The 25,608-nt window shown below is 45.1% G+C and overlaps 1 protein-coding gene across 1 annotated transcript in view; it reads right to left on the bottom strand.

Moving 5' to 3' along the window:
• Positions 1-6,518: 6,518 nt before the first annotated feature.
• The window catches only part of ADAMTS14 (ADAM metallopeptidase with thrombospondin type 1 motif 14), a 107,144-nt gene continuing 88,054 nt past the window's right edge, over positions 6,519-25,608 (bottom strand). Inside the window, exons 11-22 of the mRNA XM_065407718.1 lie at positions 25,357-25,505; positions 24,073-24,248; positions 22,557-22,690; positions 21,537-21,660; positions 19,240-19,323; positions 16,489-16,652; positions 15,395-15,560; positions 12,557-12,689; positions 11,651-11,858; positions 10,443-10,572; positions 9,432-9,542; positions 6,519-7,147 (exon numbers count right to left, since the gene is read on the bottom strand). Coding sequence (XP_065263790.1) covers positions 6,519-7,147; positions 9,432-9,542; positions 10,443-10,572; positions 11,651-11,858; positions 12,557-12,689; positions 15,395-15,560; positions 16,489-16,652; positions 19,240-19,323; positions 21,537-21,660; positions 22,557-22,690; positions 24,073-24,248; positions 25,357-25,505 — 2,208 coding nt within the window. The remainder of the gene's footprint in view (positions 7,148-9,431; positions 9,543-10,442; positions 10,573-11,650; positions 11,859-12,556; positions 12,690-15,394; positions 15,561-16,488; positions 16,653-19,239; positions 19,324-21,536; positions 21,661-22,556; positions 22,691-24,072; positions 24,249-25,356; positions 25,506-25,608) is intronic.

Genomic DNA, 25,608 nt, shown 5'->3' with positions numbered 1-25,608 from the left:
CGTCTGGTTTTTATGAAATGTAGTTATTGCAGCCGTTTCAGTGTGCTTGCTAATTTATAAGTGCATGTGTTTGTGTGTTTCTTGGGCCACTCTCATTTACTGAATAGAAACACTGCCAAAATGTCTCTAAGATTTCATGGGACCCAGCCAGGTGTGTGTCTGTATGGGATTTGTTGAAGTTAAATAAAGAAATGAAATACTGTTCTTCTTAAAGCCTGAATTAACTGATTCTGCCTCTGATTTACACCCCAGCCAGAGAGGTGGACTGGAGGTGGGGAAAGGGTTATTGAACACAGTCCCCTAATGATAGAAATATGGACAAAGCTCATGCTTTGGCTGTTACACTCCACTAATCCAGACTCAGTAGTACTGCGTACTCACTTTAAATAGGTGCCAGGCAGTGGAGATGTGGCCCATGCAAGGACCTCAAAGTGCTCTACAAACTAATGCAATGGGCCTCTGCACTTGGCATTCTACTTCGTCTAATGATGGGACTTTTCCCATCACTTTTATAATCTTCCTCCCCGTATCATTCTTCCTGAACCCAGAATGAAATCTACTTCCTGCCCATTCCTTCCCTCTTGCATAACGTGCAGAGAGATACAATCTGGGACTACTGCCCAGGACCCCTGCTACTGCTCAACCCACTTCTCAATAACCACACACAGGTTGCATTATTCACATGGTATATTTCCCCCACTGCCCTCAAAAATAAACCAACAGAAAAAGGTGAGGGCATTGAGTGGATTTTTTACATTAAGAGTTTCAAAAAAACCCCAACAACAACAAAATTAATAAATATTAAAAAGCTCTGAATCTTATATGTACAAAACTTTATACATCATAACACTGGACAAGGTTACATCACAGGAATGATTTGACGTGTTCATCGGCCAAGGAGGAGATAGGAAACCACCCCAAGTCCCAGCTCCACTCACCCTGTTAGGTATCGGCTGCAACATACAATCTTATTGTGGGTGGGAGTGGCAGAGGTGGGGGGAGACAAATCTTCACTACTGTGGGATGGAGAGATTGGTGATGTGACTTGCCCCATACACATAGTGTCATTAGCTGGTGTGACACTGGTACATCCCTGTGCAAGACCTTAAACTGCACCTCCTTCATATACATTTGAATCTCACTGTTGTGCCCAGTTCTGGTGTTGACTAGTGTTTTCTCTGGTTTGCAAACCACGTATGTATTAGGACTTCACCAACATCAAACAAATGCCCAACTCACTATAGATCAGTCTACACTGAGCAAGAAAACCATTTTAGGGACATCAATCGCATCAACTGGTTTGTTGTGTTGCTTGTCCTTGCAACATTAATACTTTTGCAGAACTCTCTTGGTACATCCACACACAATCTTACAACCACTGTTGTACCCAGGGCCGCCGAGACCGGGTTCGGGCCCCGGTGAAAAAATTTTTTCGGGCCCCCCAGCAAGGGCGGACCGAATAAACAGGGCCAACGGGGGGGGGGGGGGGGGGGGAGGGGAGAAAGCCGGGCCCCGGGCCCCCTTCCGGACTGCCGGGCCCCGGTAATTTGTACCGGCTTCCCCCGCCTCTCGTCGGCCCTGGTTGTACCAGTGGGTTCCAGGATCCTTGAAGCACCATCCTATAGTGCTCTATCATGTTGCAGGGAGTGAGGGCTTTGGGGTAATTTCCAAATCTGACACACTACACTGTGGAACATAGGCGGCAGAAATGGGTGTACTGGTGTAGCTGCTAAGCTTATAGCTTCCTGCTCACAGTAGGGACAAACTACTGTAGACCGCGCTCATTCAGCCAGTCCTGAGACAAAGACTTGCTCCCAGATGCTGCAATACAAAACTTGTACAACACCTAGGACAGCTGTTGTGTGTGGAGTGCAAGGGCCTGCACATGTTTCTGCTTTCTGGAGACATCCCAAGCAATGATTGTTAGCAATCGTTTTTTAATGCTTGATGTAAACAGGTTTTGTGGGGGGCAAAGAGCAAATGTGTTGAACTTGCTTAAGGGAAAAGTTTTGCTTCAGGGGGAAAAAGCTGAAAAACTGCCTATGTTCATCTTAATCCCATTGAGTTGCCACAGAACTAGCAGAAGTGATGCATGTTACCATCTCCACCAGGCAACAGTTCCCTCCTCTCAGCTTTTCCCTGTGGATTCAAAGTAAATGTCGTAGCAGATGTGGCCTACAAGTCACTAGTTCACGTTACGACTTTGGAGCTGATGCAGTGAGTCATCACAATTACGTACTATGTTTTAGTGCATAATTTATATTAATTATGTGCTATGTTTATATAAGGTGTCAAACCTGAGCCCTGAAATCAGGGCTCAGTTTGACTCCACATGTGACAGGTTTCCAGACCTTAGCCACGCTGGTGCACTGGGAGTAGTTGTTGGTGAGATGGAGAATGGTTCCTACCCCACCCCAAACTCTCCAGAGGCTGGGGCTGAAGTGGAGCTGCTGGTATTCTGGCACTCAGACCTGCTCACAATACTGATCAGGAATGACCACTGGCTACAGACAGTTATTGTGGAGGATGATGCGGTATTTCCTAACCCGTTCCACCCAGTGGGTGTTGCCATCAAGGTAATGTACCTTGGTGGGAGCTGTAAGCTTCAGGTGAGAGTCTTAGAAAAGAATGCTCTTTAAAGAGTAAACAACACACAAAATGAAGCATTATCTTTGGCATAATAAATAAACACTGACACTCAAGCACTCCCTTAAAAAGTTCATAATGATATTTCAATCAGAGAGACAAGCCACTAATGTTGTGTGCAGTTTGCAGTAAGAAGTCGTCTAAGGGCCAGATTCTGATTTGTTACACCTATGTAAGTCTGGAGTAACTCCATTAAAATCAATGAGGTTACTCCAGATTTACATTGGTGAAGCTCTTGCCAGAATTGGGCCCAAGATCTGCAGCAAACTTAGGAAAGGGTCCATGATGGTTCCAGAAACCTGCATGCCTCTATCACAGACATCCTGTTACTGCGTTTCCTTACATGTGTTGTTAGTTTTAAGAATGCTTGTTTGTTACATTTTGGTAAGGGGTCTGCGATGGTCTGACATGAAATTGCACTAGCTACTGGATTAAGGTTTCTGCTTTCACTAGACCCGTTTTATACCTATACCTATCTCCTAGAACTGGAAGGGACCCTGAAAGGTCATCGAGTCCAGCCCCCTGCCTTCACTAGCAGGACCAAGTACTGATTTTTGCCCCAGATCCCTAAGTGGCCCCCTCAGGGATTGAACTCACAACCCTGGGTTTAGCAGGCCAATGCTCAAACCACTGAGCTATCCCACCTACGCCAGTATATCTCAGGGCTGGGAAAGTGTCTCTGAGGGACAATAGGTCACAAGCAGTTTGCATTCAGGGATTGGTTGATCTGATCTCCAACAGCTTCAAATTCCTTACAACAGAAACTAACCAGCTGCAACAGACCAGGCAGGTATTATTGATACAGCATGCACAGTGTCCATGGCTTCCTTTTCTTGGGCTAAGTCTCCAGCACTACACTGGCCTTTAAATACTTAATGTAGCCTTCAGAAGCATATAGCTGGGACTCTGAGTTCCATGCCTGCCAGTGACCTCACGCAGGCCCAAAACATGTGGGCACCCCAGCTATCCCTCCCCTGTCTCAGATTCAGAGAGATAGTTCCCTACCCATCTTGTCAGCCACATGTGAGGGTGCAGAGAGTCACTACCAACCCAGACACTCCGCATTTTTTGCCCTTGGCTAAAATGTCACAGCAAGCCTTCCAATGCAGAAGGTAAAAAACAGAAAAATGTAAGAGGCAGTAAAGAAAGAACGAACCATTTTTCACTACTCCCCATTCCTGCCAAAAGGCCCCAAAGGATTTCATTAGTTTAACAAATTATTGGGTTTTTTGAGCGTTTCTACCCCTTTTGTCACTTTGGTGTATATACACTTCTTTCATACTATAGAGCCCTTCTTCTTGCAAACACATCATTTAAAATTAAAGCCTTAAAAGCACTAACCAACAATATAGGCGCATGGACTGGATTACACCTTGTTAGGGGTTGAGTTAAAACCTCACTGAAACTGACATACGAATGTGACTTCCATTTAAAATAGCTGTGAGACATTTAAGGGACCACACTTAAAACAAGGCCTAACAGAGCCCACCCAGGAGTTTTGGATTGTGTAGGTGGAGGGGTTGAGTTGGGGGAGAGGGGGAGAACACCCAGAAACTGAAGACAGACAAGAACAGAGAGGCACGCAAAAAGCAAGAAAGCCAAGCAATAGCCTGTGAGCACAGTGTGACCCTGGACAAAACTAGTGGGAACAAGCTTTTGGGCCTGTTGGCTAAAGAGGCTTGGGGCAGTAAGCTAAGGAAATGCTCCTTTTGCTCTTGATTCCTCCTGCAATCAGAGAAACAGGGCTTTGCACATTCCTTGTAAATAAACAAGATTGCAGCAAAGAAAATATCAGACTCCATCGATTGTTACTTCCAGCGGGAACATCCCAAGGCCTGAAATTTGACTAGCTGCTCGGGTCAAAAAAGGGCAACAATATCTTTCTCTTTACACCATCCATTTGAGTCAAGTGAGCGTCCTCGTCTCTGACACAAGAGGAAGATTATCTAGGACCCACCCCTTCAGGATGCTGGGCACCTCCTACAAAGGGCTGGACTTCCTCAGCAGCCAAGTCAAGACGAGGTCTGGACTCAGCCCTTCACACGAGGCATGAGGTGGATCTGACGCTTACTGCGCTCTGAACACTCCTTAACTCCATGAGGCTTGCAGTCTAGAGACTGAGGGCATGCTGCAAATCAGCTGACCCACATTCTTTCCTGCACCAGTGACAACTACAGGGGCACAATCCTGCTCCCATTGAAGACAGCATTGAATCAGCCAAACACTGATTTCAGTGGGAGCAAAAGCAAGCCCACAATAAGCACAAATGTCAGAAAAATGTATTTTTGAGAACGGATTTGCAGCCGGACTCATGTCTCAAGATCCATCTGCCAAGCCAGGCCTGGCCTTCAAACCCACCTACTATTCCAGCAATTTTGCCTACCTTATTCTCATTTGCAATGATCCCCCACCTGCCTTTGCCCGAACTGTTGTCTTGTCTTATTTGTGTCCATCTTGTCCAGATTAGGCCTGGCTTCTGCAAAGCACCGAACACCAGCTGCAATCTTCTGAGAGCCCTCAACTCCCACTGAAGTCAGCCCTTTCAGGAGATGTTCAGCACCTTGCTTGACTGGGCTCAATCCTGCTCATGGGAGTTTTGCCATTGACTTCAGTGGGAGCAGGAATATAGTCAGACTAGATGGGTATGTCCACACTGCAATTAAACACCAGTGGCTGGCCCGTGTCATCTGACTGGGGCTCACAGGGCTCAGGCCACAGGGCTGTTTAACTGCAGTGTAGATGTTTATGCTTGGGATGGAACCCGGGCTCTGGGACCCTCCCCACTCACGGGGTCTCAGCAGGAATCAAAACAGCACCTTACAGAACAGTTTTAGAGGACAAGCACACACCCCCACAGCCAAAATTTCAAATGAAGAGACGTGCATTGTCGATCCACATGTTGCTAACCAACTGTTCTACGCAGGGGCTGCTCTCCTCAGGACCGTCAGGGCAACATACTTCTTTCACAAACACAGGAATTTGTAACATATTTATGTATTGAATTCCCTCATTTTCTCTGCAGTTAATGCCACACTTCTTCCCCCACTTCTGCCTCTTTCTCTGGTGACTGACCTTGTTATTGCCTCACTACATAGAGCCTCCAGACACAAACACCGGCTGCCAGCCTTGAAAGGACACCCTACGCAGCTGGAGACAGGTTGTGAGCACAGTGCAGTTCAATGACTCCCCCCCCCAAAGAAGCCAAACACCCCTGCCATGTACCATCCCTCTCCCAGTTGGGTCAGGACACTGACAGCTCCGCTCCTGACCCTGCTTTTGAAACTGGGTCTCCCCATCCACACGTATAGAGTACAAGTCCATCGGGCCTGCTGTTCCCCTGCCCCTTGCTCTGCTCTTCGCTGAGGTTAAGAATAGAAAATCTATTTGCAGCACCATTTCCAACAGGATTTCAGAATCCACTGTGATCCTTGCCACATGGATAACAGCAGCAGTTGAGTGAGGACTGAGCTGAGGGTCAAAGGTCCTTTCTGTTGAGTTTTGTTTTATTGCTTGAAAAATCTCTTTGTAGCACCTTGGAAGGAAATGCCCGATTGATTCAAGCCACTCTCTGAGGTAACCAGGCGTGGTCTACACAAGCTGTGCGCGCTCAGCCACTGTTTGGGGTTCATTTGCAATCCAGTGGCCAGTGCTGTTTCTTCCTTTTGTTTCTTCCTTTGATTTGATCTTTTTTTGTTATTCCAATAAAGAATTAAAAAGTGACACTGCTGAAAAGTCATAAAAATGAAGCCGTTTTTTCGGTAGCCTTCTGTTTGGTTTTTAAATCTGTGTCTCATCCGTTTCCGAAAGTGGCTCGGAAACTTGGCTGCTCTGCCCATGTAAACCGTCGACAAGAGAGACATTGGGAAAATGTTTCATGTCACAACAGGGGAGGAGGTCCTGAGACTATTCCCCAGCTGCTCGGATCCCGTACTATGCCTTCTCCGTCGTGCTACGCCCTGGGAGGGGACAGAGGAATTGCTTTCGCTGTGTGCACCGGCAGGTTTGTTCAAGGCGGGAGAGAACCATTGAAAGGCAGTGCTGCCCCAGAGTTCTCCAGAACTCTGCCCTGCTGCAGCATACCGGCTAGGAGGTAGTGGTCTTGAGGGGTCAACTTTTGAAGTATCATCGACTGGAGTGCCCCGAGACTGGGTCGCAGCATTAGCCCAAGAGGTTCCATGGGCAGCTGAACCTTCCGTGCTGGGCAGCTGGGCATGAGCAGCTTGGGATGCATCTGTCTCTTTGGCAGCTGTGCTTTGTATCCTATGTGGGCGATGCCGGGCAGTGGGATGAAAGGGCAGTGGTGTGACTGGGCTGGGAAAGAAAGCACCCTCGTGAGTTCCAGTCTCTGAAGCACCTTGGTCTACACTGGGCGGCACGCTGGTGGTGGAGACCTTTTTGCCACAGGACTCACAACAGAGTTTGTTGTAGCCAGGGATGGAGCAGTAGCGAGCCAGAACTTCCATCTGGCAGAATATGGACTTGTCCCCAAGGCAAGGCTCTTCTGTGACAAAAACATTTATAAAGAAGCTAGTGAGTATAACTAGGATGTACAATAATAATGTGCACAAAATACGATCCAAAAACACTGCATACATGGGTTTAAAATTATCCCATAAAGCTGCTGTCAGAGTAAAATGCCATATTACACTTGGTGTTACATCATGTTTCACATTGGTCAAATTTCAAATTCAAGGTTTGGTTTAAGCATTGAAAACGGTGAACTCTCCTGTGACACTCTCTGATCTGTACATCTTGACTTTCTGGTTTCAGGCATGTTGGAAGCACTCAGCTCCTCAGAGGAAAGGTGTAACAGAAGTACCAAAATATTATTTATTATTATTATTAGAAAAACTGTGCATACCAAAGGTACAGCTTGCTTCTCTGCAGTATTTTGGTACTCCCACTTCCTAACAAAATCAAGACGTGCAAAGATTCACAAATGTTTTCTTAAATGAACCAAAATGGTGAAATGTTTGGCTGAGGGGATTAGCAAAAGGATGTAGGACCTTTCACCTTTAGGAGACCAGTTCAAATAAGGCAGGCATTTCAGAGGGAGTTTACAGACTCCAGATGCAGCCTTATAAACATTGCTACAATTGTCACTACAAACCAACATAACCGAATGACTCCATTGTTTTAATTTGACTAGCTGATGTTAGCGTTGAGTGGTAGGTGCTGGAGTCACATTGCTGCTGGAGACATCCACCCACCCACAGGGCAGAAGAAGTAAAATCAACAGCAGTGGAAGCTCCTTCATGCCATTAGGCCTCAATGCTACTGAGGAAGAATCATCTTTAGGGATGAGACGCTAATTAAAGACTCCAGGCTCATTTAGGGCCTGATGCAAAGCCCAGTGAAATCAATGGAAGGTATTCCAAGGGCTTTGGATCAGACCCTTAATCCTTCTCATGTCTACTTCTTTGGAGCTCTGATACAGCAAGGTACCTAAGAACATGCATAATTTTTAGCATACATCCCATTGACTTGAATGGAATTACTCTGTATGCATGTGTTAAAATGCCTTGCTGAACTGGGGCCTGGGACAGGAAATTTGTCTTCTTCACATCTAGACAAGAATCTAGCATACTTTTGGCAGTAACAGGTAAAAATGACAAGAAAGTCATTTGTTAGAATCATGTTGTGATGTTGACATTTGCCCACTAATAGAATGGGACTATCAGCTTTATCAAATGATAACAACTTCCTGTCACTACCTCCCTATGTCAGATTTGAAATAACTTAAAAGTTACAAATTCCCTGTCCATGTAGCTATCCAGTTTCCTAACACAACACAAGAACTCTAAGATTAGGAAAAGGCCATCTGACCCAACGTATCGCTGCTCTTTGTACCACCACAAAAATAATGACATTAAAAAATAATGACAATATTTACAAGGGAATTCACTGGCCAAAAAATATTGGGGCTTGTGCGTGTGTGTGTGTGTGTGTGTGTAAAGTAACTCCCTTCTCTTCATGTGCCAATATATATTTATGCCTGTATCTGTAATTTTCACTCCATGAATCTGAAGAAGTGGGTTCTTTACCCACGAAAGCTTATGCCCAAATAAATCTCTTATTCTTTAAGGTGCCACCAGACTCCTCGTTGTTTTTGTGGATACAGACTAACACGGCTACCCCTCTGATACTAGGAAAATCCTTGCAACTGTATATCAAGGGCCACTAGATGGCACCCTAATTTCAGGGTTAGATACAAAAATGAAACAGAGACTTGTTTAATTATCAAGGGAAAGACTCAGAAGAGAGTTTGGGTCGTTCTCCAACTGCAAAACCCACAGAAGGGAGCAGGGAGGGTGGCAGGGGAAGAAATGGGGAAGGGAACCTATAACACTTGAACAGAGTGCCGCAAAGGTCTGGTTTCTGAACAGGCAGCTCAGGTGAGTGCTGAATGCTGACTGTAGGGAAGGACAAAGAACAGTGTTAGTGGTCTAACTTCAATCTCACTAAGCATGAAATAGGGAGGTGGTGGGGCACTTCCCAGCACACCCATCTTAGCACAGTAGCATTTGACAACTTCAGATTGCAATCAAGCTAAGCTTGTATTTTCCTCTGGTGTCCATTATGGGGCATTAACCTTTTGATCTCCCTTTGAGAAAGGTTTCCACTAGCCTTCAAAAAATGGTGTCCTCCATTAAGTTATTTCCACTTCAGTCACAGAAGAGGAAGAGGACGGCTTGTAAACATTTAATAGCAGAATCTCTTCCTGAGTAGTGCAGGTAAAGAGACTTCTGCTCCAAGAGACAAACTTAGGAAGAGGGGAAACTTACTTGAAGATATCTTGTTAACAGGATTTTGGGGCCCATCCTGGGGTACCCACTGTACTTTTGGAGTCACATGATCACTGGTGTCTGCCTTTGCTGCAATACTTGGTAGCTTTCCTGTAGGTAGATCAAGGCCAGAAGGTTTAGGCATAAAGATTAGCCCAACAGAGGCATTTCCAAAAGAATTTGAGAGTAGGTATGGTGGGGAGGGTTCCTTGCACTAGCACTTGTCTTCTAGAGACACACATCAAGATTTTTTAAAGTAACAAGGGTTTTGGGGTGCCTCAGTTTTTGGGTGTGCAACCTGAGCCACCTTAAAAAGGGACCTGATTTTCTGAGAGCAGGTGCCCAGCTTTCTGAAAATTAGGCCCCGTAAGGAATCTTAGATTGGGCATCCAAAATGAGGCATCCAAAACCACTGTTAAAAATCTTGGCCAAGGATTAAAATAAATTTGATGGCCTCATCTTAATCATCAATTATTTACACATCGCAACACCATCAGAAAATTTTACACGATCTCTGGTCCTAAAGAAAGGACGAAGACTGGAAAGGCCAGGAGTGCTGTACATTTCCGTAATGTCAGTCTTGTCTGTTAACGTTTTTCCCTGCTGGTCCTCAAGGTCACTTCAGCTGTGTTGCCATTGTGTCATTAGCATTCCCCTGAAGCTGATGGAACATCAGGGCTTACTGACTAGTACAGTTAGCAGCACAGCGCAGGTACTCTACCAAGACAGTAACAGCGGCTGTTTTAAATTGAAGCGAATGGGAATATGTGAATACCTGTATCTAAGGAAGTGGATTTTCAGGAACAACCTGAATCCTTAACTTATATCTTGTAACACCTTCTTCTGCTCCTTGGCATGTAAACTACATCACCTTTCATAGCTTTACACATCAGTAGAATAGATCTACATGCAAAGGAGTCCAACTTGTACCACATCACTGACCGTTTCTCGGTTTGATTCCATGACTGACTCTAGGAAAGTCTGCTCCAGTGACATTTCAGCTCCTCTCACCTGGGCACGCTGCCATTTTGCAGACTTGGACAGTCTCTGGTTTCTCATCTTCACATTGCCCAATGCTATTGTCACTGGCCTTGCACACCACCTGGCGCTGCTGGATGCCTTCTCCACAGCTGACTGAGCACTGTGTCAAATCACCAAGGAGGGGAAAAATACACCTATCAGTGCCGGGGGGGAAAAGCAGGGATGGAGACACCGAAATGCACCTCATGCTACAAACAAGGGGCTTCAAAAAGAACTGTGTGTGTGTGTGTGTGTGCACATGTGCAAGACTATGTATATAAACACACACAAATTAGTATTCAGACCAATGGATAGAGATCTCCCCAGCTTTGGTGAAATTTGTCCCCTTGGCTGGATACTGCTTAACCTTCCAACTAAGAATGACTTTCATCTCTATATCATAAAGGTACTTTTGGAGATGAAAGGTTTGGCTTCTCAAATGCACTGAAGTGAATTACATACCAAGCATTTCCCCCTAGGTTTGATACCACTGGTCACCCATTATAAGCGCCCCCAAATCCCCCATCCTTACTCTGCCACCAATGACTTAGCTTTCTTCTGGGCTGGACAGAGGCATTACCATGCCCACATATACACACCCCTGTCTGCCTCTAAAAGGACTACCTGGAAAGCTACTTTTCTCTTGTCTTCCTACAAACCCAAACAATAATGTCACCAGCCGTCTATGTCATTATCTAGTTCATTATAGAATTAATTTGCTATCTAGGTGATTTACATTTGCTGTGGGTTAATGTGTTCCTCCCACAGGCCTTGTCCTCTAGGGCCTGATCCAAAGCCCAAGGAATTCAATGGAAATCTTTCCATTGACTTCACTGGGCTTTGGATCAGGCACTTAGAGTGAAATATATCTCCGGATAATGTTACACTGTGTGTGCTGTATAAAAATATCCTCCTGACTGAGAAAACGCTCTCAGCTCCCACCAGAATAAGGGAGGTTTCATTGCTAACCCCCAGCTACTCAGCATGGCCACTGGCCACCAATCACCCAAGATTGGTGAGTTTTCCATAGTAGTGAAGCAGGTTCTTTTGCAAGCCAGCAGGCTCCCGAGATGTATGATGATCATGCTTTCTGGAGTTTTTGAATCAGGTAGCAACCAATTAAAGATCTGCACATCTATGGAATAAAAGCTTTACTATGTCCCAACATCATATGCATTGCAGAACCTGGGCTCACGCACCTGGGACCAGGCACCTGTCCTCCATTGGGCTGGACAGGGCAAGCGGCTGCAGGGCCTGCGTGTGTCCGGTCGATCTCCTGTGCAGTATTTCGTGTGTACCGTCCGGTTTGTGCCATTCAGGAGGTGCTGGACACACTGCACCACTCTTATCTGAACTCCTAGCTTGCCACAGGACTTGCTGCAGGCTCCCCATTCCTCTGCCATCCAGCTGAATCATTAAAATACAGCACTGTCAACAGGTTGAGGGGGAGAATATTTGGACTTTTTCAGATTCTGATTGGCTTATCTTTCTGGAGCTTTGAGATCACAGATTGAGAGTCCTTGGAAGAGATGTGGGAGCTCATATTCCTAGCTGTATCATAGTCTTCAGATTAAGGAGCAAATCCTCAGCAGGTGTCAACCAGGATAACTCCACTGAACTCAGTGGAGCTACTTGATTTACAGAAGCGGAGAACCTGTCTCTCTGAGCCTTACAGTTGGGTTTTGTGCTGATCTAATGTGTTGGACTCCAGTAGGCCAAACAATGGCAAGTTTGTCTTGGTCCCTCTATGACAGCCTGCATAACCCATTAGGAATGGTTATGCCTTCCATAACTTAAATCATTGTCAGTTCCCTCGCATGTGTCCCTGCCTTATTTGGACAGTACTGGGTCACCAAGATTTTATCCTTTTGCACTTTTCAGGATGGGGGTGGGATGGGAGGAGGATTTAAAAGAAAACAACTTACCCTTTGCAATATTTGGATCCCTCCACCTCTTTGACTTGGGAGGGAGGGGGGAGAAAGGCTGCCTCATGCTAGCTCTTGCACCAACGCCAATAATGAAAATGACCAGAGCCTCCTGCCTTAACCCTGAGCACACTCATGCAGGCACAGCAGAGTGTCATGATCGTAGGGGGGAGAACTCACGCTGGCTGGGAGCACTCCTGCGGGTTACATCGCCTCCGGATCGGCTTGGGTTTCTTGCCATTATCACAGAAGTTCCGATGCACCATCCGGTTATCGCTTTTCCTCCGACAGCCATACTTGGTGTACTGGATGCCTGAAGGAACCACAGAAAGAAAAATACACAGGGAGTAAAGGAATCACCAGTATACACACAACTTGGTTTGGAACTCCACCTTGATGACCATTAGTTGGATCCCCCTAACTAGCTCCTCTTGCTTTTTTACTATGACTTTGCACTCCAACTATGGAGTTCAGCATGTCATACAAGGGGCCATAATGCAGCCAGACAATACTTCCTCTAGGCTGTACACACACAAACGCACCAAATATATTTGCAGTCAACAAGGAGGTGGTGGTGAGATATTGCTACTCAAGTCTGGAATACCCCAGTCATTCCCATCTTCCTGCCTGACCCATATGGTTGCTGGCTGCTATGTAGCCAATGGGAAATGCCATTTCACCTCTGCAAAACTAGGACCAGATTCCAAACTGCATCCTGACTGCATCCAAGTTCTGCTCAGACACAGGGTGAGTGTTCAAGGGAGTAGCTCTAATTTAGGCCACTGCCATAAGGTCCCTCAGGGATCACAAAGTGGACTTAGCAGACGAGCCCCTGAGCTCTGGTGCATTTTGTGGCTATTGAAAAGAGTTAGATGGGCCTCACTTTGGAGCTTACTTCCCCTGATGGAAAAGAAAAGAATCCACATCACAAGAGAGCCCCAAAATGTTGTTAGAATTTGGCACACTGGTCACATTTGCTTGGAAAAAGACCAGGTCTGGGCTAAGCTAGCCTGAAGCATGAGCTTCCATTCACTCTTCTAGAGGGTGATCCCTTCATGTCAGGATTGTGTTAATTGGTGGAGCACGTATAAGAGAAAGTCATATTGCAGCAGCTTGTAGCTAAAACAAGGACTTCAGTTCCATCTCTGCCTGTCCCTAAACCTTCCCAAATGCCAATATTTATTTTAAAAAAATCACAGTTACAAGGAAATGAGAACAAGGTGGAACCATCAGATCTGCATTGAGTTTTAAAAACTGATTTATTTCAGTGCTCTGGATAGAGTTTACATCTATTTGCTCAATAATTATGATGATTTCACCTGCCTTGAAACGGGAGCTATAAAGATTTGTAACTTGTGTAACTGTGGCGTCTTATCCATTCTTTTGCGTAACAAGCACCCCAGAACCTGCACACACACTTCCTGTCTCTCAGTGTAGGGAATGACCCAGGTACCGGCGGGAACAAACCAGCAATGACAGGCGGAAGTGTTACTGGGTCTTACAGGTCTTTCCATTTCTCTAAGTTGCTATGATTAGGCCCTTCCCCAAATCTGTAAGAATAACAGTGAGATGATTCTCATTTGTATAGAGCCTGGGTCTGTGCTTTTAAGCAAAGCTGCAGAAACCTGACTTAAAGAACCCTGGTTACATTTTCAGAGATCCTCCTAACTGAGATTACAAAAATTGCTAGTGCACCTTGTGATTGTGCAAAACCAACATTCGCACATAAAAAATGGCACCTATATGCACAACTACCTATGCTGTGTGCACAAAAGATATCCACTCAAACTTCTGCAGGTATAATTAAAAAAGAATGTTGAAAAATATGACATTGTGCGTTTGGAGTGGAGCTGCATCAGAGAATGCTCTGCAATAATTGCCAGGGTCTTTATAACTGTCATGGGGCAGCCCCTTAGGGTGCCCTCCAGCATCATGCTGCAGCACATCCCATGCACATGCCTGTTTCCCCTTCAGTGGATCATCCCAGAAATAGTCCACAAAGACTTTCCAAGGATACCTAGCCTTTGCAGGGTTAGTTTATTACCAAATAAAGCTCTGTGCACATAAACCATAACAACAGTCCCATAACCATCATCCAGAATTCCCCAGCACAGTCCAAATAGTACAGTCAGTCTCCAAGTCCCAATAGTCTATGAACACACCAAGTACAGCTCCAACATCTCTCACCAGGCTCGCCTTTCTAGTATGGCTCCAGTGTCTCTCACCATGCCTCCCCCAGTCTTTAGTCCTCTTCTGGCTCTCCAGCTCAGCTCTCCGGCTCAGAGAGCCAGCAGGTATCTCTCTCTGCTGCTCTCAGCCTTCAGCCCTTTCCAGCCTTTTCTGGCAAAGATGGAAACTCTCTGGCCCAGGAAGGTCAGCAGGCTAGCCCCTCCTCCATTGGCTTCCTGGCCCTCAGCCCTTTTCAGCCTCCAAGAACTGGCTCTCTGGCTCAGGAAAGTCAGCAAACTAGCCCTCCCTCTTTTCAGCTTTCCCTGGAGACCTCCTCCAGATTCTTGATCTCTGACAGCTCTCACCTTCCAATCCACGGACTGACCCGGTCTGTTGTTAGGCTCTCCCACTTATATGGCCCAGGTCCCATCTCTTAAAATCCAACTGGGAAGCAGCTGACATGTCACAAGTGCATTGGACCACCCCAAAACCTCCTAAAGGGGCCAATCTCCCTGTGACACTCAAATTACCATCTCGGAAATCCCAGGTTCTAAGAAGCCACAGAAATCTTAAGCAAATGGGAGCATCAGATGATGCGTCAAACCAGACTCCCAAATAAAGCAGTATATCAGAGTGCTGCCAAAGGAAGATAGATTGACTCCCCAAGCATGCTGGAATTTAAGGCTTGGAATTGCTAAAGAATAGAGAATTAGGTAATTAAGGTATATGGATATTTAAAACCCAGAGGTCTACTTTGACTCATACTGCCATACAGGTCCAAGAAATCTGACCACGACATACATGTGACCGTGTATTACATCTTAACAGACATATAAAAGAGAAACAGACCTCCTCCGCAAGCCTTTGAGCACTGAGACCAGCTCTTGAGGGCCCACTCATAGGAATCCATCTCTTCAAGAAGGACATTATTGTTTCCAATCACTGGCAGCAGGTCTTCATGGATAATGTACTTATACATCAGGCTGCTCTTGGACTCATCTTCCTGTGGGATAACCTGGGATCAGAGAAAGAACAAAGACAGTGTAGAGGGAGCAAGGAAGAGAAAAAGAGAATGAAATTGGGGAAAGGGTGAGAGGGGAAGGAGGAGAGGAATTAAAGAGGACGCAAACAATGACAATGTAGCATATAGACACATAACATGAAAAGTAGAAGAAAAGAAAGTAACAAGAAAGAAATTAAACAAGTACCATAGGTAGAAAAGAGAAAACTTTTAGTTAACATGAAGAACTCTTGATCCATTCAAAATATTTCAATTAATCTAAAATGACTGGAAGGATTCTAAAATACTCACAGAACATACTCTGTATTGGACCACTGCACATGTGCAGAAAATGCCCATGACATATCAAAATATATGCTCAAACTCTAGACTTCATACACAGAACTTTCTACCTTATCTGCATAAATAGGAAACTGTACTATAACTTTAGACATACAAGGAGGCATAGAAGCGTTGTTTGTAACACTCTATACCAATAAGTGAACACGTATTCCAAGACATTGGGGGGCAGGGAGGATGAGCTTTTCTTCCACGGAGCCATGGGGAATCTAGATCCTGTTAATGCTGGGATAAGCCAGAACAGGGTGTGTAAGGTAGGCTATGGTAGGGCCTTGATACGTTGTCAGATGCAAGGTCAAAAACATTCAGAGTTCTGAGAAGTGTATTCGTAGTGTATTTCTGCACATCCTGAAGTATCTTAATCACTATTAGATTATGGCTAGTTAATTTCACTTTTTAAAATAACTTTTAAGAGTTTTGTAGGATTTACGCCATATGTCCTTCCACTATGAAATTCCGCCACTCCATTCTACATTGTATATCAGGCTCTTCTAGCATTTGTAACAGTGATTTCACTGTGTGCTCTGCTTCAGAGAATGATTGTGCCCATCACATCTCCAGAGGACAAGACAGTGTGACTCACCAGCACACTGATTGCTTCATGCAGGGGGCCACTGGTTTTCAAGCTCTCCTTGCCGTTCTCAATTGTGTATTCCCACTCCAAGCCCATCTCAATGAAGGTTTTGCTTTTGGCTTCCTTGGCTTTGACATTAAGGATGAAGTTTCCAGTAGCTTGATTCTTAACAGCTGGGAAAAGAAGTTCACAAAGTAATTTTCCCCTGTCAAAGAACTTTAGGGACAGAAAATGAATTGTGAGCATAATGCATGGGAATTTAACTGACCAGAAGAAATCCCTAAGGATGGGAATTGTATGGATAGACCTTCATGGTGAAAATATTCCTCATTACAGACCAGATATTCATAAAAAAGATCTCAGAATCCGGGCCCAGCTGGTTGGTCTTTTGAAAATCCGGCCATAAATATCACAGTGGAGCAGCTGGGAGCTGAGCAATTGGGAAAATCTGGCTCTTGTTTAGGTGCCAAAATAGCACCTGCAACTCTGGCCCTATATATTAACAATTGAATACCCTACTATTGACTGTAAGCAAAGCAAGTCCGATTAGTCTTTCGATTGTGATCTAATCATCTGCCAGAAAGGTAAAAGTAACGTTATTCATGGACGAGACTGCAGGCCTGGACTGTGCCATGGGTTAATGCACTAGATCTTAACAGAAAAACATCTCGGCTCAAATAGTGGCTTAAATGGCAAGCGAAATGGGTTTACCCACAGCACAAACCGACCATTTAAGATAACACCCTACAGGGAGAACCAAAAAAGAGATAGCAGAGGTGCTGTAGGTCAAGAGTGAGATGCACTGGCAGAGCTGTGTAAGGCCCAGGACTGGAATAGCAAGGTGTACTGCCGGTTGGAACTGAGGGGCCCTGGCAAAGGCCTCAGGCCCAGAATTTGAGGGGACACACAGGCAGATGAAAGTGTCCCTTTTCAGCCCTTCTAAAGAAAATACATCTTTGTGGGGCTTGTGTCCGCGGTGCAGAGAACAAGGCTGTGAGCAGCTGCTTATGGAAGAGCCTGAATACATTCCATTGAATGAACAGGCATGTGCATATAGGGCTGGTGATCAAGAAAGGGGCCTTGGCAGGGAATAACCCTTTAAATGTGTAAAATCTAATGACCCCACACTCCACACCATGCCTCTCCGGCATGAAACTCTTATTTCCCCAACCTTTAAGAGAATCACACTCCCTCCATCCCACTTCCCAATTGTTCCAGGGTCCCCCTGCTTTCCTAACATTAACTCTCTTCATCTTCTCTAAACAGTCAGTCTGGTTTGACCGTATTGCTGACATACCAATCCCCCTGACATTCCAACTCATCCTTTGAATTAATGGTCTTCTGAGCAGAAAGAAAACACACGGACACATACACACCCTTCCTATGTCTGAAAGAGATTTGGCTTCAAGACCCAGCCCTCTGAGAATATACCTCACACAGAGGAGCATTGTGTGAGTTCTCACTACAGGATCACACAGGCAGAGCTCGACTGGCCAGCTTCACTCGAAGGTTCACTAAGAAGGATTTTGGAGACAGCAGAAAAGGAGAGCTGCAAATTGAGATGCAAGAGGCTGGGGAACAGCTACTCCAGCTTAACTCCTTGGTCATTTTCAAGTAACTTTCTCTCTCAATCATACGCACACACACAAATACCCACTCACTCCAATGTGCTTTTAAACAGAGCGGAATAAGAGAAACAGAAGGATCACTCCATAGAAGACTTTAAAGGCCAGGATGTTGCCCCGCTGTGCCTCCCTGGCCCTGTTCTAGCAGCACAAATGGGCTGTAAATCTAGCTTAACCAGATACATAGGCTTCCCCCAGTGTGGAGAAATCCTCAAGTGGCCTAGGGCCAGCACAGCAGCTCCTACACTGTCCCCTATGCTCCTGGTATAGGCAGGCGTGGCTGTGGAGCTGCTCTATCTAGCCAATCCCCAGTTGTTGTAAGGTCCCTTGGGAGCCATTACCAGCCAGTGCAGCTTAGAACAGCCAGGAGGATGTTCTTAGATGCACCTCAGGACAGACTTGGCACCCAGCAGCCACAGGACTGGGTTGGGTAGGATGGGTTTTAAGGTTGCCTCTTAACATCCTTCCCCTTCTGAAACTGCCAGGCACAGAAGGCCCTGTCCCAAGGATTTGGCCCCAGGACTCTACATTTTCTTTTTTTTCAGCTGACTGTTAGTGCTCATGGAAGTAAAGGAATGGAATCATTGGCTAGCGCCCGCCATGAGCAATAACAATTGTTGTACACATTCTTTCGCCCCCTGCTCCCACCTCTGCCAACATACCTCAATTCTGACATGGAACACGTCTTGCTATTCCACTCTTGAGCGCACACACCCAATTCTGCCAAAACAGTTCAATTCTTCACCACCCTTTGCTATTCCATTCCAAGGCTCCTCCTAAGCAGCAACTGATATTCACACAGAACTGGGCTAAATTGTCTGGTAGTTCTGTGATAAGAACAACTGTTGGTCTTCTCTGACTTTTGTGCAAGGAAGTGGGCTGAGAGCTACTCATTTCACTGGGATCTGGGCGATAAATCAGCCTTTTGCACTCAGTTTCCCATTTTATCCATGCACCTGAATATTTTGTGCGTGCAACTGCCCTTTTGCACTTCCATACACATTTTGAACGTGTGACTACCACATCTATTTTAGATAACCCAAGCCTGAAAGCTTCTTTGATTAACAACACTAGGCCAAACTGGCTAACACCCGTCTCTGAGTCTGTCTGTGCTCTCTGGTCGTTCAGTACTCACCAATGCTATGGGAGGCCGGCTCCATCTCTTCTATCTGAATGTATCTGGCCCCAACCGGAATCTCAAACATTTTCAAAACACCCACTGAAAATTAAACAAAAGTAAAGCATTCTCAAAACTGATAGCAAAGCAGGCAAGTTTAAATTCTGTGGAATACTCCCACTAGGTTTTGAAACCACAGGATTCTTCAGTGAGAGAAAGGAAATGGAGAAGAGCATTTTGGTTGGTGCTTTTACCTTGTGCTTTTGCTGATGGTAAAAGACTGGTTTTATATAACTCTGTGTTTGCAAGATCAGCCCCTATCCAATTATGCAGATACTAAATACAGTAAAGCACTAGAAGGCAGTTTACTGAGCTAACAGGAAATCTGTGTTTTTATTAACTATGGGTCAAATTCAAAAGATCCAGTGATTCAATTCAGATAATCATCCAAAAATGTGGATTCTTATCTGGAATGTATATGAACATGAGTTGTTTGCCCTCCCATTATGCAGTTCTCTCATAACTCCCTGTTTTCTCTCCTGAAACCTCCCAAAATTTGCCTAAGAGCCTCCTGGCTCCTCCTCTTCTCCCTAAATCTTACTTCAGTGAGAGCCTTCCAGCTTCCTATCTTTCTCTTTCTGATGATCCCACCCATGCAAAAGTATTGCATGATCCTTCTCATCTCCTGGTCAGGTTTCCAGCATTCTGTGGCTACCCCCTGCACTCTTCCTTGCTCCTATCACATCTCTCCCTTCTTGCAACACCACGTTTCTCTAGAAAGGCTCTTGCCTTTCCACTACTTTGTCCTACTCCTAACCCCTGTGAGAGTTTAGGTAAATAGACAGACATTATTTTCACATGGATTGCTAAAGATACTGTAGTATCTTGACTACTCTTATGCAAAGCGCTACCCTCAGCAAAGCTCTCTCTCCTTTCTCACTTCCTTCATAGTGTCTTGAGGGATCAGACTCCAAGTGGCATCAGTGTGATCCCACCCATCTGTTAGCAAAACACCTACATGAGGATGTATGTCTTGCAACATGCACTGAAGTTGGCAAGGTTGGGGGCTCAGGCTGATTGATCTACAACACAAGCAAGCTCCATAACCTTCACAAGGTACGCTCTGGACTCTGTCAGCTAAATGAAGCTGCCATACGTGGGCACAGACAGGGAAGCTGTAGCTGAGATAGCCTGGCCCCAGCACATCAAGGGCTTTTTAGATGAGGACCACAACCTTGAACTCAATAGGCAACCAGGGCCTGATCCAAGCCCCACAGAGGTCAATGGGACTTCTTCCACTGATTTCAATGGGCTTTGGATCAGGCCCCTGGCACAAAGGGAAAAGGAGTGGTGTGATATAGTTGTGCCAGTTTGTGCGGTTTAGCAGGTAATCCACTGTGTGCTGTAAGAACTGTAACTTCTGGATAGTCTTCTCCTACAGTGCATTGCATCGGTCTAGCCTGGTGATGCAATAGCTTGAATCATATAAATAGCCAGATAATAGATAGGTAGAAAGAAATAGATACCATAAATAAGCTGTTGTAATTAACCTACTAAATGATTGGCTCCTTGCTCAATCAACAGAAGACCAAGCACAGTTGGGAACTATCACTTTGGCAGTTATAGAGGGCATATCCTTAGGTAATATCAACCGGCAGAGCACCAATGAAGTCAGTAAAGATACGCTACCTGATGACCATCATATCTGAGCACACAACCAGCACTTGGACATCAAATTTCTGGGCTTTCGTTTTGTTTGCCAAAGGTCTGCAGAGTAAGGCAAAGGTCTAGTCTTCTTTCTCAGTATTTTGTTTTAATTTCAAAATGCAAAACCTGTATGTAATAGCCTGTTAAGTAATGTGCAATTGGCCAGAGGCAACATAAGCAAGCATTCTGAGCCTGTGGATACACTTCTGGCTAGAAAGACATGGCCTTCATTTCAGCAGCAATATCGCTCTAATGGTCTTCCTGTTCTGTGTTTGTACTGTGCTTCTCACAATGGGGTCCTCGTCAATTACTAGGGCTCCTAGGCATTATGATAATACAAATAACTACTACTACTACTACTGATAAACTATGAGATGTAGTTGTACTTATATCTGTAGGGCCAAATTCTCATTTCAGCAACACCCGTGTAAATCTGTAGTAATTCCAATGGACTTCAACAGAGATACTCTAGAATAGGTTTACACAGGCAGAACTAAGAGTAGGTTTCAGACCACAGATGGATTATATTTGTTACGTGCAAAGGTGCATTAAAGCAATCACTTCCAACATATGAATACTCTTCCTCTACTCCCAGGCCAGACTCTCACCTGGCTGCTTTGGGGATTTGATGAAAGTCCCTTTCACCGTCCGGCAGTGGGAATTGTCACCCCCGCAAACACCACATTTGTCATCCTGCTTCAAAGAGCCAATTTCCTTGTCACATCCAACATGCTGTCACCAAAGAGGGAGAGAAAGAGATTTAAAAAAGGTCACATATGAGAGCCTCAAAATGCAAGGCAGGCATCACACCTCGTAGCTTGTGCTGGGCTTAAGCCACCCTCCAGTCTTACAGCAGTATGACAGCAGTGCAGATGTGTATGGCAGGGGAGGATGGTAGTGACTTTCCAGCGCAAACCCTCACAAAAAACTCTGCCAGCTGGTGAATCATTCTCACTAGCAGTCACTCCCCACGACAAATGGGGAGATGGATATGATATCATGTGCCCTACTTCTTTTACGGTGCTAGGGAGCTTTTAGGCTGATGTAAACCTTCAGGGTTGTCCTGCTTCAATTCTCTGCTACAATTGACCACCACCTGGTAGCTCCAAGTCCCCCTACATCCCTCAGAAAGAGTCTATGGGGTGAACTGTGCAGCCTTCGATGCCAACTTTGGATGGAAGTCTTAGACCATCTACCAGTATAATCAGCCACTTCTCTACTGGCACCCTTGATTCTCTGTTTATGAAAACAGTGTGACATAATAAAACAGAACTTGGAGGAAAGTATTTAACGGGCTTCCCCACATTGCTAGTTGAATGCACATGAATTGCCTCCTATATACATACATACATACATACACATACACACACACACACCCCTTCTCTACCATTGTGAGTGCCAGGGAAGCCTGGGTAAATAACAGTGTACCTAAACCTTTATTTACTCTTCACACAGTGCTCCAGTTTAGAAAGGAATTTTAGATTCCTATGGAAAAGTCTGTGAAAAATGTAAAACGTTTAAGATTCCACTGAGTCCAGAAATTTTCGTGCTTGTTCTCTCTCTCTTCCTCTCATTTGAATAGAGGACAGGCAAAAACTGCCAGACCCAATGATTAGTTACATACGTACCACACACTCCCCCCGAACACAGGCGCTGTATTGGTCTCTGTAGCTGCATCTGGTACCATCATGAACCACCTGGTTCATGAACACCACATCTCCTGTTTCTTCTGACTGACAAATCAGCTCACACTTCTGAGCATCTGCAGCAAAATAAACACTGAAAAACCCATGTTCATGGAAACACAATGGAGTCAATACAAAATATCTTAATAAGAAGAACTTGCTATCTTGAATTAGAATATTCTCAAAAGCCAGTCCCTTCTTGTCTCTAAGTCCCTCCTACATTTGCCATTCGGTACTCCATATTCTCTTACAACAAACTTAGGGAGGTGGATGTTAACCACAACATATTAAGATTTGACTCTGGCAGAGCAAATTAAATGATCTAAGTACATGATTGGGCAAGCTGTTTTCATACTTTGTTGAAATCTGAAATGATTGTTTATGTAGTGAAACACCAAATTCCGCCTGCAGATATGCACGTGCAAGTCCCTTTGACATCCTCACAACTGCAAACACATTGAGTCAGCTGGTACTACAGAATCACTTGATTCCTTTAATTCAATGAGAGTTGTGCATATCTGAGGACAGAATTTGTCCCACAACAGCTACAAATACAACATATCATCCAGCTGTGTAAAGCAACACAGTGTTATGAAAAGACTGTAAAATAGTGACATAAATCCAACCTAAAAAAGTGCAGACAGATAAATTTATGTTTAAAACAAACAGCAAATTCTCTCCTGCATCAAAAATCCTAATGGTGAAAGACAGTGGGGGAGATATCAAAGCACTGGTTATGGCTCCCTGATTCTGTTGGCTTGTCTTCACTGTCCCTGGCCCTGATGTAGGTCAGAGCAACTTATGGGCCGCATTAACCAATACCAGTGGCACATGAAAATCAGTTTTGCTCCTCTTGCTTGCCTGGATCTAGGTGCAGAGGTTTTATTTCCCCTGCAATTATTGAAAATATCACATATAATACAAAGAGCATTTTCCTGCTGTATTTCAGGTGCTTGTGATGTTCTTAGTGCTCGCAATGGAAACCCTCAGCATAGGCTTCTGTAGGTAAGGGAAAGTGATTTTGGGGAACCTGAAGGGCTGGTGATGGAATATGGAGCTTTTCTCTTTAAAGAGCACTGAGATCATACAAGCGTGAAAGATGTCACATAAAACCCAATTCAATTTTTTCTCTTTAAATGACAGCTCAGTGGGGGGGTCTTTGATAGTGTCCTTGCAATGTGAAAGGCATAATCACGTACACCTGTAGGAGCCACTACAGTAGGCAAACAGTGGCAGCAGTGTCATTCCAATAGCAAGGAAAAATATATATACAGGTCATAAGTAACTCAGGACCAATCCCAGAACTGTCCAAAGAAAGAGCTATCCCCATTGCCATACTGTAGCCTATCCAAACTCTTCTGAATGGTCCCCAGGGAATGTACGCAGCCCACAAAGCAAACAGAAGTCCAGTTGATGACTACACGAGCACTGCCTGGCCGAATGGGCGGTCTCCACTCACCATCATGGTGCTCATAAGGAAGCCAGGTGTGTTTGGAGTTCTGGTGGGTATAATAAGAGTTACGCTTAGAACACTGCTGGGCACGGAAATCTTCGTAGGGTCCACGACACTCTTCAGTATTGCAGACCTGGTACTCATAAATGGCACCTGGGCAATGGCGCCCACCATAGGCCGGACTAGAAAATAAATAGGGGGATAAAGACTTTTGAAACTATTTCAGAAAGGGGTACTCAGACCTGACGCAGCACAGTTCTACTTGGGATCGTGTGTGAGGGAGGCTGTCATGACTGCCTCTCTGAAGCCTGGATGTCCTAGTACAATGGCATGAGGTCCCATGAAAACTTTAACTCTAGAAACACTGTCCACAGGTCTCTGTGAAATACTTTTTTCTCTTCACTTGACTGACTTTCCCCACAATCCAGTCCAGACTACCATCATGTTAAAGGACAAACACATGTTTGCACAGAAAGACTCATTTATATTAGGTTAGTCATTTAAAGCACCAAAGTAACAGTGAAAGCTGGTGAGCCCACAATCCATACCTATCACTACCAACTTTGTGCTACTTTGACAGTCCATGTGAGCACACATGCCTCACAGGTTAGGATTCTTATTCCCTGCCAGCATATAAGAGCAATGAAGTGGTACAAAGTGCACGTGTATTGCCATCACTGCTAGCTGCTATCACCAGGTCACTGAGCCAAGAAGCTGGGTTTGATCCATTTGGAGCCCATCTGCCTTGACAGTGCTTCTTTGTTGTTAGTGCTCCTCTGGGTTAAAGGAAGGTGACCAGCTCAGTTTGATTACGTCAAGCTTCAGTCCTATTAGGTGCATGTGGAGAGAAGGAGTTAAACGAATTGTAGCTCAGCGTTTAAATTTAGGGATTACAGCTGGGATTTTCAAAGGAGCCTAAGGGAGTAGGATAAACAAATCCTATGGGAGTTAAGAGCCTAATTCCCTCAGGCTCCTTTGACAATCCCATCTTACATATCTGATCATAAGAGATGCCCATGATTTATAGCAACCAAAGTGAAGAAAGGATGAACAAGCATATCCCTAAAGTTTGCTAGGCTCTGAGAAGGAGAGTTCCCTTTAATGCTCTGACACTCAGTGCTGTGGTGCCTAGGCATGGCCCTTCCTCTCTCCAGCTTACACTCAACTGTCCAGAACAACACTCTCGCCTTCCTTGTGACTGAGCTACTGGAGGAAGAAGGAGGAGGCCCTTGTTCTCTGCCACTTTCAATACGGCAAGGACTAAGAGAATTAGCAGAAGGCCAAACTTACGGTGGGTTGTTGCAGTTCCTGCTGCGGGAGCGCACCCCACCCCCACATGTCCTGGAGCAGGAGCCAAATTTGGACCAGGAACTCCAGCTGCCATCCTGGCTGTAAGGCTGCTCTGAAGTCTTCCAGATGCAGTGACCCTTGAAACACCACTGGAACAGGAGAAGAAACAGGGGTTACCGGAACACCTGCCTCTTCATAACTGTCCAGTGTTAGTGAGGAGAGAGATTCTATAGCCACAGGGGCACCCAGCTT

Source organism: Emys orbicularis, chromosome 7 (genome assembly GCF_028017835.1).
Source record: "Emys orbicularis isolate rEmyOrb1 chromosome 7, rEmyOrb1.hap1, whole genome shotgun sequence".
NCBI lineage: Eukaryota > Metazoa > Chordata > Testudines > Emydidae > Emys > Emys orbicularis.
The sequence above is the reverse complement of the archived record's forward strand: the minus strand, read 5'-3'. Positions and strand labels throughout refer to the sequence as shown.